At 38.1% G+C, this 18,572-nt stretch overlaps 1 protein-coding gene across 1 annotated transcript in view; it reads right to left on the bottom strand.

The window, feature by feature from the left end:
- HOOK3 (hook microtubule tethering protein 3) overlaps nt 1-18,572 on the bottom strand; it is a 93,526-nt gene that overhangs the window by 11,821 nt on the left and 63,133 nt on the right. The window contains exons 14-17 of the mRNA XM_057537327.1: nt 12,343-12,412; nt 9,301-9,441; nt 4,872-4,959; nt 344-378 (exon numbers count right to left, since the gene is read on the bottom strand). Of these exons, the coding sequence (XP_057393310.1) occupies nt 344-378; nt 4,872-4,959; nt 9,301-9,441; nt 12,343-12,412 (334 nt within the window). The remainder of the gene's footprint in view (nt 1-343; nt 379-4,871; nt 4,960-9,300; nt 9,442-12,342; nt 12,413-18,572) is intronic.

The following is an 18,572-nucleotide window of genomic DNA, read 5'->3' as shown; positions in this document are numbered from 1 at the left end:
CCACCGTTTGCCAAGCCTAAAGCAACTACTCTCCGTTCCTTATAGAAAACACTTCTGACTGCTGATCCAGAGGGTCCCACACTCCTACCTGGGATCGCAAATACTATCGTGAAGATATAAAACCCTGGAATCTCACTTGAGAAAACAGTTCTAACGCAGTCATTGTTTTGATTTGAGGACCTGGGGTGAAGATGACCCTTTAGATACTATTAATGTCTCTTATAATCTTCTATACCTTCAGGGCCACCCATGCCGCTGCCTAGATACTCTGTAATCACCAACACAAAACACTGATGTTTCACTGGACAATGTAACAATGAGCCTCAATAGCTTTTATACTTACAGATGTTCTTCAAGCTTCTTTTTTAGAAGAACTGACTGAAAATGGAAAATAAAAAAGTTTATTACTTAACATTTTAGCTAATAAATTAACTAATTAAAAAAAATTAAGAATACAGTAGTAAATAACTCTGAGTGAGCCCTCAGTAAGTTCTCTGGTCAAAGAGCTGAAAATACACAATGTACCCAAGTTTATTTCTCTTTGATAAGGGAGACAGCAGCCTATAAGTGATAACAACAATCAGTATAAAATACCCATAAACTGTATGTCTGAATTCTCTATTTATAGTCAGGGAAATGAATAAAAAAGCCACTTATGTACAGACCTAATATTCCTGGATGCAATAGGCAGGTAGAACTCTAATAATAATAGACTGTCCCTAAGACACTTTTTATCTGCTATATTTTCCTTGCATCATGGGATCAACTTCTGTAAACACTTACTGAATTAATCAGAAGTTTCTGATATGCACAGGTTGCAAATAGTTTATGTGACAGGATAGGAACGTGAAAGATGGGATATGCACAGCATTTAATATGCTGGAGGATGCAGCTTTGACTGGGTATTAAAAACAAGAGTCTCCTGAGAAGGAGGAGATCAGAACTGACCTAAAATAAACAAAGAATAACGGCATTCCATACAGGACCACCAGGTTTCATAATTAAACTCAACGCTTGTAGGGTACACATTACTAATGAATTCTGTGAAACAGTTCACGTTGAGATAAATAGTTACATAATTAATTCAGCCAAACCCAAATAACACGGACTTAGGAAACAAACTGTCCAACCAGTCAAGAGCAGCACGGAGGGGAACATACCCGTCACACCGGGCTCTTCCATTTTCAGTCCCCTGACTTGACAGTGACTACTGTCAGCGCTTCTTCGAGCCCATTCTGACACAGCTCTGGAATATTCAAATGCACTTTTTCGCTGAGTATGTCAACTACAGCTAGGTTAGTGGACCACGATGTCCTCTACCACTGCTTCCCCCAAACATAGAGAAAGATGATAACCCTGCTGACTTTTTTTTTTAAATAAATTTATTTATTTTATTTATTTATTTTTGGCTGCATTGGGTCTTCGTTGCTGTACGCGGGCTTCTCATTGCGGTGGCTTCTCTTGTTGCGGAGCATGGGTTCTAGGTGTGCGGGCTTCAGTAGTTGTGGCATGCAGGCTCAATAGCTGTGGCTCGAGGGCTAAGAGCACAGGCTCAGTAGTTGTGGCGCACGGGCTTAGTTGCTCCGCGGCCTGTGGGATCTTCCCGGACCAGGGCTCGAACCCATGTCCCCTGCATTGGCAGGTGGACTCTCAACCACTGCGCCACCAGGGAAGTCACAACCCTGTTGACTTTTGATTACTGCTCGTTCCTTCTCCAGTACAGAGGGTAAAATGAAAATACTTTAAAAAACACCTCAGCTTTAATTGTGCATTTCTGTCTTGATTAGGCTCTAAGCAAGATTAATTTTTAAATGTGAGATAATATATAATAGAATGATTATGTAATGAGCAGTTAATGTGCCAGGCACTCACTAAAGTCTGTCATGTGCACTGTCTCATGTCAACCTCACAGCCGTGAGTGACACCAGCCCCATCTCATGGCTGAGGGAGGTGAGGCTGGGGAGACACCCAGGAGCTTTCCAGAGGCAGATCCCAAATTACAACCCAGGCCTGCCAGACCCCGGAGTCCAGGCACAGTCCTCACCTCCAGTGAAGCCTCTCCAGTGGAAGACTGTTACTCTCATAAAATGTGGCAGCAGGAGGCCAGACTGTGACAGCAAGCTAGCTTCAAAATACTTTATAAAAACAAACTAGTTATAACAATGGGGGTAGGAGTGGGATGGGAAATAAAAGGAGCAGAGTTCCTTTTAGCCTGACTTGTTAGGTTTTTGATATCCTTTAAGTATCTTAATTGTAAAGGGCATAAACCTGTAAGTAATATTGGTATATTCCTTTTGCAATAAAACTTCTGTTAATTTAAAATTTCAACCACATCAACTATGATGGCAGATAATGTATAAATCAAAAAACTCTTCAATATATAGAAATGAATAGGAAGCCATACTTACAATAGCCTTGAGCAGAAACCATGCCAAGAGACAGAGAGGACATATTAGTATGAAGCAAACACAGCAGCCAATAGAAGGAACGATTTAGTAATTCATGAACAGAAGTAAAAGACACGCATTTTTTTTCAAAAATGTACATTTTTCTTTCTTCTATGGTCTCCTCATCCTGTCTCGTTCTCTGGAGTTTTATACACTGTGGCTAGCTCAAATTATCCATATGCCTGGATATAACAATGCTTTTCTGCTTCCATGCTAAAAATAAATGACATAAAAATAATAATAAAAATGTGCAAATCATGCTACTCTGACTTAAGGTCACATGAAAGGACTGTGCTTTTGATAACAGAAATGGGCAGAAATTACGTTGTTCTTTAGAGAGGATCAATTCCATTTGGCAGGTTGCTCTGTGCATTACACATTCCTGAGAAGCAACACTGTAGGTTGGGTGAAAAGAGAGGAGACAACAACACTGAACACCTGCTGTGGGAAGAACCACATGTCGTGGATCACACTTTTCTCCACATTATGCTGAGCCCACATTCAGAGTGAGGAAAGTTTCTAGCTGAATCTTTACAGAGAAAACAGCTCTGAGAGGATTTTCAAGAATTTAGAGCAACACATCTCATTAGCATCTGAGCAGTCAAATAAATTGACTAATTTATGCAAATAGTAATTTTAGGCCTGGCGACTCATTTCTGAAATATGGCCTCTTAAAGCAATGACACACAGCATATTTAATCAGATTTGATAGCCACAGTGATACCTAATCAGGTTATGTAAAAAAATTTTTTACAGAATAAACACCTTTCTGTATGTTTAAATATAAGTAAGAACAGCAAGTATAATAGTTTTTATACTCTAACACTAAGGTTGAGTGGATACTGATGTTTGCCATTTTTACTTCCTAGGATCTGCACACCCTTCCCCTCTCTACCATAACAAATCAACAGAAAGTCTCCTCAAAGTTTTCGAGACCAAATCAAAGTCTACGACGTTTACCTCAGTTTAAGGGACCTAGTGATTTCACTGAACTAAGAAATGTTACCCGCTTTGGTTCACTGCTAAGACCCTCTTAGTTTTACTAGTATTTTCATACACGAATGGTGGTTTTGCTTGTGATTTAGCATTCTGGATAAAGGTATGCTTGAAAGTAAACCATGGTATTTCAAACTAGTTCCATTTTAATAAGGGGATGATGTGGTTTAAATGTTGGTGAGAATTTTAGGAACTGGGAATCCATGTGGGGATCTAAGAAGAACTACCAACACATCAGGGGATGAATTACAGCCCGTCATCTCAGAGAGCACGCTGCCAACATAAGCCAGATGGGTGCTTAAGAAACTCATAAAATTAGGTCACCAGTGAGCTTTTTATACCTCACACTCTCAGGTTTTAAGTAATATGCTGTTTTGTTTTTACACCCTCTTACATTCCTAAGGCTGGACGGAACTAGATGTGTCTACAGTTTTGAATGTTGAGTGCCCCAAATGACTCTAACAATGAAAACCACCAAATAGGTTTATACTCAAAAGCCAGAGTTTATAGCCAATTACTCTGGCAAAAGGAAAAAAGTTACCAACTGACTGAAGCAAAGATTAAACTTCAGTTGTTATCCCCTCTTCACACTAGTTTTGAGCACTTTTACAGGTGCAGCTCTATTGTATACAGCTCATTAAATGTAAGGGATCTGCAAAACATGACTGATTTACGCCTGCATCAGGGACTGACTACTATGAGCTGCCTCAGCTCCCTGTGAGGGGCGGTGAGCATGGGGAGGTGGCGAGGACCCCGCTCCCGCCTCGGCGCACTTACTCTTTTCTAGGTGAGCGCCCGCCAAGCAGGCGGGGCTAGGACAGAGGGGCAGAGTGCTAAGGGGATATTAAAATAGGGCAGTGCGCTTATATTTGAGAGAGAGAGTGAGCGCAAGCGGGGGCAGGGGAGTGTGTGTGTGTGTGTGTGTGTGTGTGTGAGAATGTGCGTGTGAGTATGTGAGTGTGTGTATGTGTGTGGCGGGGGGGCAGGGGGAGAAAGAGGGATTCATAAACCTAGAGATGGTAGGATTTTAGAAATGGCATTATTTTCTTAAAATCAATTTTACAACAAACACTGCTACTTGAACATGCTAAGCTTCTATCAGCATTTTTTTTTTTTTTGACCAGAGGGAAAAACCTATACTCTGAATACTGAGGTGAGCACATGTAAAACATAAAACCCCAACTAATTCTTTAGCTGATAACTACAAGTGAACTTCTAATTCCCAGCAGGGTGAATCTGAAAGAGACAATAAAGTACTGTCTGGTCCTTTTTATAAGGAATGTTAGTAAAAGGAAAACACTGTTTCTTTTCTATAACCAGTAAAATTACAATTATTTTGATACAGACCATCAAATAAAAAATAAAAGTTATAGCTTTTCTTAATGTTATGAAACTGTTGGACCATCACTGGTACATATTAAGACTTACATCTTCTGCCTTTGAGCCTTGATCCTGTAAAGATTTTTGCAATTCTTCGACTTGTGACTGTACTTCCAGAAGTCTTTGATTCACCAGCCTAGAAATCAAAGGTACATTAATTTTTCAAGTTCTGACTAAACTTATGCCTTTTGCCTTAGGTTTTCACATTGGTTAGAGAAACAGTATAATTAGAAAAACAAAGTCTCATGTTATAGTCGTAGTAGCTCACTTTTCTGGTTGTTTTTTGTATTGCTTACAATTTCTATGACGATATCCAATGCAGTGTTTTGGTGGACACACGTTGTTGAGCTGGTGTAGTTATGCACATATATTTATCTGAAATTCACTTCACTATAGGTTTATTCAAACTGAGTGTCAGGCACCACGCTCAGCACAGTGTTAACAGACCCTTGCACTCGAATTTAGTGGCGAGGGAAAATGTAAAGAAATAAAATACGAGCTAAATACTTCAACACAGCACATAGAGGTACACAGAGGAGTGACGGCTGCTCAAAGAAGCTAGCACTGCACCTAACTGGGTGGAGGAGTTGGGCTTCACGTGAATGGAGACCAGACAGTAAATAAAACGTTTATGTGGTTAAGGGTGGAAAGGGGATTCAAGACGGAGAATTGAGCATGTCCAAAGCACACAGAAAGGGAGCGGGTACAAAGTGTTCAGGAACTGTATGGCTGAAGACCAAGTTATGAGGCGAAAGAAGGCTGGAGATGAAACCAGAGGACAAAAGGAGAGGCTGGGACACCCCTCTGAGAAATGCAAATGTATTTTTATTTATCCTATCATCGGACCTAAAATTTTGTTGGGACGGGAATAGCCCAGCCAGCCTTTAAAAATGCTGATTCTGGAGCTCAATCTCCATAAATTCTCTAGATCATTGGGATGCAACATTCAGGGGACCAGCAGGTCTTGGACGATGTGGAAGGATCAGACAGTGTTTCAGAAAGATCACGATGGTGTGAAAGTGGAGGAGACCGTCTGGGAAGCCCCACCGGGGCCGGCACAGTGATCACGCCTCCCCATGAAACAGAAGGGGGCAGAGGCAGGGTGCACGGAAAATGCAAAGGAATACAAGGAGCAAAAAGTAACTCCGGAGTCCGGTCTGAGCTACCAAGGACTATTTACTGAGAAAGGGAATACAGCAGGAGCAGGCTGAGAAAGAAGCACAAAGGACTCCATTTGGTATTTGTCGAAAATGAAGTGATGAGAGATGCCTGTCGAACAGCCGGACACCTGCACCTGAAGCCCAGCAGGAGGCCCGAGCCGAGCCTCCAGACCCAAGAGCCCTTCGGCAATGACTGAAGCCACGAGCGTGAGTAACAGTGGCCAGAAAGAACGTGAACCAGCTCAGAGGGGCCACGGCAGACCACCAAGCAAAGGGCAGAAGGAGGAGCCTCGCCCTGGACAGTAATCCAAGGACCGGGAGAGACACAAGCGAGGGCTGTTCCTGGAGCTGAGAACAAGTCTGAGCAAGGGGAAACGACCCACAAGGAAGACAGCGAAGAGGTGAGGAGAGACAAAGTCCTAAATGCCCCCACTGGGCTGGCTAGTAAGTACTTGAGTAAAAGCCAGACTGCTCCCAATTAAGCACAAAACAGGGCAATGAATATTTAGAATCCAAATAGCCAAGAAGTTCAGTAAGAAATTTTTTTTACTCAACAAGTTACAAGAAATTCTTACTGTAAACCTCTAGGTTCTATAATTTAGTGAGAATCACAGTAAAAAGGCAATAAATCTATAATAATAACTGATGTTTTTCACACAAAGGAATCTGTTTTTTCACTCAGTGAAAGAATTATCTGAAAACTCATATTCAATATGGAACAGAGGTACACAAGTACGTTGCTAACTGTAACTTTGTTTAATCTTCTCAGGAAGCAATGTGAAAAATATATCAAACTGTAAGACCATTTCAACTATCCATCTTAAACATTTTTGAAATTATTCAGTCAAAAAGCATTGTTACTAGGTGGAGGCCATCGTAAATGTCATAAAACATAGTCTAACGTTATCGATTAAAGCATGGAGTGTACACGTACACACACACGTATGAACCTATAAAAATATATGTAAATATATACGAAAAAATTTCAACTACAAAATAAATGAGGATTATAATGCTGACCTCATGGGGTTGTTTAGAAAACTAAGTGAGATAATATATAAAGGGTGTGCACACAGCAGGTGCTCTGCAAATGCCTCTACTTTCTTTCTCCCCCTTCGAGGGTTTAGTTAATCAACATTTTAATCCAAGTCTAATTACATATAGTTGTCAAGGGGGTGTAGGGAGAGGGTGAGCTTGAGATCACAACCTACTCTGAGAGGGAAGGGAAGGAGATCACACGTGCTTCCAGAGAGCTCCCCGAGCCGTTCCCATACGGCTCCACTCTCGACCCTTCATGCCTCTCCTTACACTGCTTGAGGGTCAAGAGGTATTACAGATTTTAACAAATACCAACTTGTTGGGAAAACTAACTGGAAAGGACTTTGGAGGTTTACTACAAACCTCTCCTTCTACGGTGACATATGGTGGTGAGCAAATTGTATTTAAGGTCATACAGTTATGAGACTAAGTAGAACTGAAACTCTGCTTTCTTGGTGCTAACCCAGTGCTGTCAAAGAGTAAGAGGTTAAGGTACAGACCAGGTAAGGTAAACACTTATTAAACTCAGTAAGAACAAACTTATGATAATTCACTTAAGAGAAAAGCATCCTGTGAGGAAAAGACAGGGAAAAAAACGTTTTATAAATGTGGCAGAAGATAAACTGGCAAGAAAGAGGTTAAGTAGAGGCTTTGGAGTCTGGTAGCCTGGGTCTCAGCCCAAATTCCTACATGTGTAAAACTTTAATAAAGTAAGACCACATGCTTAAAACACTTAGCACAATGTTTGGAACAACACTGGAACATGTTTGGAACAGCAGTTTAATAAATGTTAGCTGCTCTTATTACTAGTATTACTGGTACAGATCATAATACCCACAGATGGCTATAATCTAAAGGTAAGTTATCATCAGTGTTGTAATTTAATAAACAAACACAGCTGTAAATAACAGGGATTTAGGAGGTAACCAGTCATCTACATGCACGAGTCCTCTACGAATGACAACTAGCTGATCTATTTTGAAGGAGAAAGAGTAATAGCTGTAAGGTCTGTGAAAAACAAGGCAAAGTGTTACAGAAAATGTTGTAGGTGTTGATTCACTGATAAGAAATTAGTGTTGGGAGAAGGCTCTCCCCACTAAGATGCTAAAAGACAGTGGAGGCCAAGGATGAAGGGGGTAACTCAAGGTGCTCTCACCATGGGCTCTGCATGATTGCCTGCTGTTTTCTACAACTCCCATTCCTCCTCCTTCTCTTTTTCCACTTTTTCTAAGTATTTTTAAAAAGTATTCATTATCTATGCTCCTAAGAATTGATATAAAAATGTCTCCTTATGTTTATGCTTAATTATGCTCTAATAATCACCCTGGTATTTACACTGTTTGCTGATTCTCCCTCAGCAGCTTTAAAAATTAAAGATACAGGAAGAAGGGTAGGATATGTAAAACTATCATAACAATTTTGACTCTCAAGACTGACTCACACCTGGGAAATGTCAAATCAATCAGGCAGAATAAGCAAAGAATCTGTAATATCACATAAACTGTGAAACTATTTATAAAATTGTCAAATCCCTCACAAATGACAGAATATCACAGCTCTAAGAAAAAGAAAAGACATCATATGTCTGGTATTTAAGAAACATTTCCAAAAAGGAAAAGAATCAGAAGATTGTCACAATAAAATATAAAAGTAGCCCTTGCCAAAGTAAGCTACTGGTTTAAAAGTAGTCTGGACAAACTGCCTACTGCAATACTCTTAAAACTTACAAGCAGAAAAGTGATGTTCTTGTTAAATTTGCAGATTCTAAATTCTCAAAATAATTGAATTGTTCATATGATGGATGACTTCCTATCAGAGTCACAAGAAATAACAGATTAAAAAAAAAGCCCTATCAATTGAATCATGATGCATCCTACTGTTTTCCTCATACCAGTCAATTCTTTGAAACATTAGCTTGTAAAAACAGGGTAAACTCTACTAATATGAGCATGACTATGAAGTAAAATTGTCTCGAAAGACTGTGAATAAATCATGACTTTTTTTAATCCTCTAGTTTTAATTAGTGATTAGAAAGGGAAAATGGTAGGACTTTGGTATCATTTTGCCAGAAGAGCTAAAGACGGGAATGCTATTACAGAGAGACAATACTTTTGGGCAAATTTGCCCGTAAGTGGAAAAGTGGAAAAAAGTACTCTTGAAATGAAATGGAATAACACACTTTCACTTTTCAAACAACAACTCAAACCTTTGTTTAAGGGAATCAAAATCAAGGTGAATAGAGAAAACCTGTGTCTAAGCTGCCGCCACGCGCCTCCTACCTGTTCTCTGTCTCCAGTTCATTCTTGCGTAGGCTGGCATCATCTAGAAGGCTCTGCAATAAGGCGATTTTTTCATTGTCTGAACCCTCCTGGTTAATTTTTAACATCTTATTCTCATGCTGAAGACGAATAAGTTTCTCCCTGAGAGCAGAAGAAAAACGGATTAACGTAGTTATCAAAATCCAGCTACACACTGTTATAGATTTAATACATAGAACAGAAATAAAAAACAAAGTACCTGGAAAGAATTTAGCTCCTGTTGTAACTGGCTGAGACATTACATTTCAGGTCTTAAGCACTTTCTTTTTAGAATGGACAATCTGAAGATAACAGAATCTCCAAATAGCATGACTTGTAATGAATGAGGTTTCAAAATCCTATTTCCTTTCTGATTTAAGCATTTAAGCTGTGAATGATTTAAGCATTTAAGCTGTGAATGCACCTATGTATTTGTTCTTTGGTTCTCATCAGCAAAACATCATCTCTAATGCTATGCTCTTACATTACCAATAATTTGGTGGCAAGATGTAACATTCAACGAAGAATGCCTTCAGGACATGCAGTCCATCCATTCCTGTAGATACGGTAGAACTGTAGTCTTGTAACAAGACAGATTATCAGAGCCAGGTTACTGGACTGCATTGTTTGGGGCTCTTTGTGTGATGCCAAAAGCTTACACTGAGGGATGCTAAAAGCAACAGCCACACAAAACTGGCCACTACGAATACTGAAGGGATGATATAATTGAACATTAATTCACATGACGATATCATTGAAGATGTACATCTTAAAGATAGAATTCATCCTTTATGTTAGAGAGGGTCATCTCTAGAGGGCCGCATGAAGAAGATATTACTATCCATACCAGATGCTATGGAAAACTGTGCTTCTCATGGAAAAAGAAAAAACAAAAGCGAAATATCAAACACACACAAACATTCTGCTCTTATTTTGTAAACACTGTAAACCTTATAAAGTACTTTAACTTTTGCTATTGAAAAGATGAGAGTCAAATCTGTAGCCCAACTCAAGCAGTTACACAGAACTTGATATATTTTGTAAATTGAAAAAAAATGACTTCATCATATTTGTCAATTACAAAGTAAAACAAGCTCATTGTAGGGTGAAAAAAAGATAAATGAGAAGAAAATACAAACCCTCCATAACCCTGCAGTGCAAAATAATTACTGCTGAAATACAGCCTTCTAACTTTATGCATACGTACAAACATGCAAACACTTGTAAAAATGAATCTCACAGTACCTATTACATTGGTATCTGCTATTTACACTTAACTTCTCACAATCTTTTCATATCATTAAATTTTATACTTTAATATTTTAAATGACATGTTAAAATATATAGACGATCATTATTTAATTCATGCCCAATTATTGGGCACTTAGATTATTACCAATTTTGAACCTTAACATGTTATTAATGATTCGCTTTATAAATATCCTTTTGTGTATATCCTTGGGTATTTCCTCAGAATTAATTCTCAGGAAAGTAATTTTTCTGTCAAAAGATAGGCACATTTTTTAGACAACATACACATTCTGCCAAACTGCTCAAAAGAAAAGTTGTACAACCACAAGAAAAAAAATTTTTTGGTAATTATGTGTGGTGATGGATATTAACTAGACTTAATATGGTAATCATTTCACAACATACATACATAGTAAATCATTATGTTGTGTACCTAAAGCTGTTACACAGTTATATGTCAATTATATCTCATTTGAAAAAGATTGTATCACTTCAATCTTTTACTCCTAGTTTATGAGGTTTCCAATTTCTCCACACCCTTAACATCAGTGAAAATCACCACTTTTAACGGATTTTTGCAAACTGGAAAAGCAAATTTCGTTATGCATCAAGAATACTGACCCATTGTCTATGATATACATTGAGAAATTTCATCCTTTGTACTATTTCATTTTCTTAATAGCTCTTCTAGACATATTCTAGACACAGAGAATATTTTAATTTGTATTGAGTAATTCTCAATAAAACCCATTTTATTTGTTGAATTTTTATCATTGTTCTTTTGTCTCAGAACTTAAAAATCTAACTGCATTACCTACAAGCTTCCTTAAAATTTGTTTTTTGGACATAACCATTTATTTATAAAAATTCATAAAAATAAGTGTGTTTGTTCATTCAACAAACTTTATTGGTCCAATAATAAAGTACCATGTCAGACAGCAGAAAAGTAAAAGGTATACAAGATGCTTCCAGAATTGGTGTTCCATTATGCACCTTTTGTCTGTCCTTCTTAAACAAATGTCAACAACAAAAAACATTGTCTTCATTTATTCAATAAGTATTTCAATGCCTATCGCAATTTTCACAGTTTATAAAACTTTTACACAACCATTATTTTAGTTAATACCTCCAAGGATGTTATGAAGAATCAAGGCTAGTGTCAATTTAAAAAGGGGGCAAATTAGCCCAAACAAGGTAAAAGCAATATTCAGGATTACTCATTCACCTTCTGATGGACAGCTGGTGCCTCCCTATCAGTTTTTCATTCTTAAACATAAAGCCAGGCATATATTGAAATAACTGGAATATTTAAAATGCTATGACTAAATACAAATGTAAGGTACTACTGAGGGAAGAGTAGTAGAGATGAGGAGATGCTTCCTCCTGTCTGTGCATTCTGTCTTTCCCAGACCATTCCCTGTACTTGAGTAATAAATCTTAGTGACTAATTATTTTGCAGGTTGATGGCTAAGCATAACCTTTGTCTTTGGGCCACGTGGTTTCACTGCTAAATGTCTGCTGAGGATGCCCAAGCACAGATAGATTAGTTTACTGAGTATGTGTGAGACACTGTCCTCCCAAAGAGAGAAATCAAGTCTCTGTGGGGACAGCTGAAGAAAGCCCCTAACAGGCTGAAATCATGGACATCTAACCTCGAGTTCGTGTTGAAAGTGTTAGTGATAAAGAAAAGGAACTGGTCCTCTGTATTACAGAGAAGTACATTTTCTCCAAGAATATTGTGCAGTGTGGCTGTGACCTTCACCATCTCCTTACCTGATTTCAGGTGTGACGATCTCTGCTGCCAGACTATCTGAAGATTCCTGACTTCCCAGAGGCATTAACCCTGTAAACAAACAAGCATCGGTGCAAGGTTAAGAGAGGGCACAGCTACCTCCTTTAGTTCCTATATGAACTCCTACTTTGAGCATTCATTTTAACAGCTAAAATCTTTAATTCAAGTAAAAAACCATGTCACAGTTGCCTTACATGATTGCCTTACAACATTATTATTATATCATTTTAACACTTTTTAAGTGTACAATTGAGTGGCACTAAGTCCCATGTTGGCGCTAAGGCACTATGTTGTGGAACCATCACTACTGTCTATTCCCAAACTCTTTCATCACTCAAAACGTAAATTCTGGAACCATTAAGCAGTAACTCCCCATTACTTTCTCCCTCAGCTCCTCGTAACTTTAATTCCAATTTCTGTCTGTCTAAATGAATTTGCCCATTCTAGACACCTCACACCAACATTTGTCCTTTTGTGCCTGGCTCACTTCACCTAACATAATGTTTTCAATATTCATCTATGTTGCACCATTTATCACGACTTCATCTCTTTATATGGCCAAATAATAACCCATTATACATACATATCACATTTTCTTTATCCATGTATCTGTCTATGGACACATGGGTTGTTCCCACCTTTTGGCTATTGTGAATAATGCTGCTATGAACATTGGTATACCAGGATGTGGTTGAGTCCTTGCTTTGATTCTTTTGTATATACACTTAGGAATGGAATTTCTGGATCATATGGTAACTTTTTAAAGAACCACCAAACTCTTCCGCAGTGGCTGACCCATTTTACGTTCCCACCAGCAAGGCAAGAGGGCTCCGACTTCTCCACACCCTCACCAACACTTGTTACTTTCCTTTTTTTTTTCTTTTTTGATAGTAGCCATCCTAATGGGTGTGAAGTGGTATCTCACTGCGGTTTTGCTTTGCATTTCTCTAATGACTAATGATGTTGAGCACTGTTTCATGTGACTGGCCATTTGTATATCTTCTTTGGAGAAATGTCTATTCAAGTCCTTTGCTTGCTTGTGAACTGCAAAGGACTTTTGCAGGTTTTTGTTGTTGTTGTTGAATTGTAGAAGTTCTTTATACACTCTGGACATCAATCATCTATCAGACAAATGATTTGCAAATATTTTCTCCCATCTTGTGGGTTACCTTTTCACTCTGCTGATAGTGTTCTTTGATACACAAAAGTTTTTAATTTTGATGAAGTCCAATATACCCGTAATTTTTGTTGCCTGTGCTTTTAGTATCAATTCCAAGGAATCACTGCCAAATCCAACATCATGACGATTTTCCTCTGTTTTCTTTTTAAAATTTTATAGCTCTGGCTCTTACATTTAGGTCTCTGATCCATTTTGAGTTCCTTTTTTGTATATGGTGTAAGGGTCCAACTTCATGCTTTTGGATGTGGACATACAGTTTTCCCAGCACAATCTGTTTGAAAGACTTTCCTTTCCCCCATTAAGTGGTCTTGACACTCTTGTTGAAAATCAATTTATTGCATATGGAGGGTTTATTTCTAGGCTCTCTATTCTACTCCATTGGTCTATATATCTGTCCTTATACCTATACATACTGTTTTGATTACTCTAACTTTATACTAAGTTTTGAAATCAGGAAGTATGAGTGCTCAAGCTATTTTTTTTTTTCTTTTTCAAGATTGTTTTGGCTATTCAGGATCCCTTGAGATCCCATATAAATTTTAGTCTGAGTTTTTCTATTTCTGCAAAAAATGCTGTTGGTATTTTGATAAGGACTGCACTGAATCTGTAGGGTTTTTTTTAATATAAATTTATTTATTTTATTTATTTTTGGCTGCGTTGGGTCTTCATTGCTGCGCGCGGGCTTTCTCTAGTTGCGGTGAGCGGGGGCTACTCTTGGTTGCGGTGGGCGGGCTTCTCATTGTGGTGGCTTCTCTCGTTGCAGAGCATGGGCTCTAGACGCACAGGCTTCAGTAGTTGTGGCTCACGGGCTCTAGAGCGCAGGCTCAGCAGTTGTCGCTCACGGGCTTACTTGCTCTGCGGAACATGGGATCTTCCCGGACCAGGACTCGAACCTGTGTCCCCTGTATTGGCGGGCGGATCCTTAACCACTGAGCCACCAGGGAAGCCGCCTGTGGATTGTTTTTGGTAGTACTGTCATCTTAACAATATTAAGTCTTAAATGAACATGGGATATCTTCCCATGTAGGTTTTCTTTAATTTCTTTCAGCAGTGTTTTGTAGTTTTCAAGGTACAAGTGTCTCCCTGGTTAGATTTATTCCCAAGGAGTTTATTCTTTTTAATCCTATTGTAAATGGAATTGTTTTCTTAATTTACTTTTCATATTGTTCATTGTTAGTGTATAGAAACGTAACTCATTTTTGTGGGCTGATTTTGTATCCTGTAAATTTGCTGAATTCATTTTATTAGTTCTCACAGCTTTTTGTGTGTGTGTGCGTGTGTAATTTTTAAAGGGTTTCAACATATAAGATCACGTCATCTGCAAACAGAGGTGATTTTAGTACTTCCTTTCCAATTTAGATTTTTTTTTTTCTTTGTCTAATTGCTCTGGCTAGAAGATCCTATACTACATTGAACAGAAGTGTAGAAGTGCTGGTAGCAGGCATCATTGTCTTATTCCTGATCTTAGAGGAAAAGTTTTCGGTCTTTCACCACTGAGTATGAAGTTAGCTGTGGGTTTTTCATATGGCCTTTATCATGTTGTAGAAGTTTCCTTTCTAGTTCTTCTCCTAGTTTATTGAGCTTTTTATGATGAAAGGGTGTTGGATTTTGTCAGTTGCCTTTTCTGCATCAGTTGAGATGAACATGTGGTTTTTTCCCTTCATTCTATTAATGTGGTATATACTACACTGATCTCTATGTCTTTCCATATGTGAGTTTCATGCTGTTCAATTACAGTAGTTTTATAGTAACTTTTGAAATCAGGATGTGTAAGTTCTCCGACTTTTTATTTTTTAAGATTTTTTTTGGTTATATAGTGGCTCCTTTGTATTTTTATATAAATTGTAGAATCAGCTTGTCAATTTCTACAAAAAAGTCTGCTGAGAATTTGATTGGGATTGCATTGAATCTTTAGACCAATATGAAGACAACTGTAGTCTTAACTATAGTGCTTTTTCCAACACCTGAATGTGGAATGTCTTTACATTTATTTAGATCTTTAATTTATCTTAGTAATGATTCATAGTTTTCAGTGTAGAAGTCTTGCATTTCTTTGTTAAACCGATCTCTAAGCAGTTTATTCTTTATCATACTATTATAACTTCATTTTCAGATTGTATACTACTAGTACATAGAAATATAATTGGTATTTGTATACTGATCATGTATATTGAGACCTTGCTGAACTCATTTATCAGATCTACGATTTTTTAACATCCTCTTTTCCTTTCTGGATGCCCTTTATTTCTTTTTCTTGCCTGATTGCACTGGCTAGAACCTCCATGTTGAATAGAAGTGGCAAGACTGAACAGCCTTGCCTTGTTCCTGATCTTAGGGAAAAGCATTTAGTCTTTCATCATTAAGTATGAGGTCAGCTGTAGGATTTTCACAGACGTCCTTTACTAGGCTGCAGAAGTTTCCTTCTATTCCTAGATTGCTAAGAGTCTTTATCATGACGTTTACAAAACAGAAACAGACTCACAGACTTAGAGAACGAACTTATGGTTACCAAAGGGGAGAGTGGGGGGAGGTGATAAATTAGGAGTTTGGGATTGGCAGATGCAAGCTACTGTGTATAAAACAGATAAACAACAAGGTCCTGCTGTATAGCACAGGGAAGTACATTCAGTATCTTGTAACAAACCATAATGGAAAAGAATACGAAAGAGAATGTACATAAATGTATAAATGAATCACTTTGCTGTCCACCAGAAACTAACACAACACTGTAAATTAACCATACTTCAATTTAAAAAAATTTTTGAAAAAAGAGTGTTTATCATGAATGGTGCCACCTACTTTTTTAACTTAATGATATAACATACCCAGCCCTCCACGTCAGGCATATATAAGATATACTTCTTTCTTTTTAATGGCTCTAAAGTATACAGTTGAATGAGAAATGCCATTCCTGTACTGCTGAACTTTTATGCTGGTTCTAAATTTCACTATTACAAATGATGTTTTAGTTCATAGGGTAAATTTTTAGAGCAAAAATGCTAGCTCAAGGATATATACATGAGGGACTTTCCCTGGTGGCGCAGTGGTTAAGACTCTGTGCTCCCAATGCAGGGGGCCCGGGTTTGATCCCTGGCCAAGGAACTAGACCCCACATGCATGCCGCAACTAAGAGTTTGCATGCCACAACTAAGGAGTGTGCATGCCACAACTAAGGAGCCTGCCTGCCGCCACTAAGACCTGGTGCAACCAAATAAATACATATTAAAAGAAAAAAAGGATATATACACGAATAAGGTTTAAAGGTAATAAAGAAACATGTGAAAGCTTACATAAGATGGCCTCCATTTTCTTGATGATACAGGAGCTAAGAATTAAAGCATTAAGGTTCAAGGCTAGATTCTCAAAATTTTGGGAAAACTCATGTAGAATTGACTAGAGACACATGAAAGGACTACCAAGCAGCAACAAGGATCCAATTATGATCAGAAATAATTTTTTGGTGAGGACAGTCAAGAAAGATGTACAATTTTCTCAAAAGCAAAAATAAACAAGTGGAACTACATCAAACTAAAAAGCTTCTGCACAGCACAGGAAACCATGAAAAAAATGAAAAGGCAACTTACCAAATGGAAGAAAATATTTGCAAATCAGTTATCTGATCAGGAGTTAATATCCAAAATATATAAAGAACTCATATAACTCAATAGCAAAAAACCCCAAACAATCCAATTAAAAAATGGGCAAAGGCTCTGAATAGACATTTTCTCAAAGAAGACATACAAATAGCCAACAGGCACATGAAAAGAGGCTCAATATCACTAATCACCAGGGAAATACAAATCAAAACCACAATAAGCTATTACTTCACACTTGTTAGAACAGCTATTATTAAAGAGACCAGAAATAACAAGTGTTGGTGAGAATGTGGAGAAAAGGGACCCCTTGCGCCCAGTTGATGAGAACGTAAATCGGTACAGCCGCTATGGAGAAGAGAGCTGGGGCATGGGGGTGGGCTAAATGCGTGAAGGAGGTCAAAAGGTCCGAACTTCCAGGTATAAAATAAATAAGTCACGTGGATGTAATGTATAGCATGGTGTACATAATAATACAGTATTGAATATTTGAAAGTCACTAAGAGAGTAGATCTTAAAAGTTATCACAAGAAAAAAATGTTTTTCAACTATGTATGGGGACAGATGTTAGCTAACTAGACTTACTATAGTGACCATTTTGCAATACATACAAATATCGAATCATATTGTACATGTGAAACTAAGAGTATAATATTATATGTCAATTATACCTCAGTAAACAAAAAAGAAAAGGAAAAAACCAGAAAGATACATAATTTTCTTTAGCTGGCCTGGGTAATCTGGAGTACAGAATAAAACCAATTAGGGCTTGAAATAAGTCAAGAGGATAAGGAAAGACAGTGGTGATGAGAACACAGTTGAAATGGCTGGTATGCAGGCTGGGTGAGCTGGAAAAGGCGGTGATCAGGAGACGATCAGCAGAGACTACAGAGGGGGCTGAAGGTGGATGGAGCAAATGAGCAGGTTTGGTAGAAGGAGTGAGGAGAGGAAAAGGAGGCTGTAGTCAGAGGAAAAGAAAAATTCTAGTCTCAGGTAACTGAAAAGCCAAGGGCTGGTAGTCGGAGTGGGAGTGAACAGAGGGTGAAGCTGTATAAGTCAGCAACCAGGTCCTGCATCCCTTGAGTGGTAGAAGGTAAACCTCAGCTAAGTGCTGCCCCTTTCCTGTGAGAAGGAGAAGGTTTCTACTTTGGATGTTAAGCCCCTTAGTGAATTGATACCCACCTCACATCTCAGCCGAGAAAAATCACTGATTTAGAAAGTCTGATATACTTTTAAAGAGGTCACTAAAAACTTTTCAGGTTTATTATTAACAGAGATGATGTAACAAATGTTTATGCTTTTGATTTAATAAAACCCAAACATTTAAATATAATTAAAATTAAAAAGTAGGCAAGTAAATCCAGTCCCGTAACTACAGTCATAAAATCTGGGTAACAGTTCAAAATCTGTATCAATCTCATGGCCTCTTTACCAACTT

The sequence above is a fragment of the Balaenoptera acutorostrata genome, chromosome 21 (genome assembly GCF_949987535.1).
Source record: "Balaenoptera acutorostrata chromosome 21, mBalAcu1.1, whole genome shotgun sequence".
NCBI lineage: Eukaryota > Metazoa > Chordata > Mammalia > Artiodactyla > Balaenopteridae > Balaenoptera > Balaenoptera acutorostrata.
The sequence above is the reverse complement of the archived record's forward strand: the minus strand, read 5'-3'. Positions and strand labels throughout refer to the sequence as shown.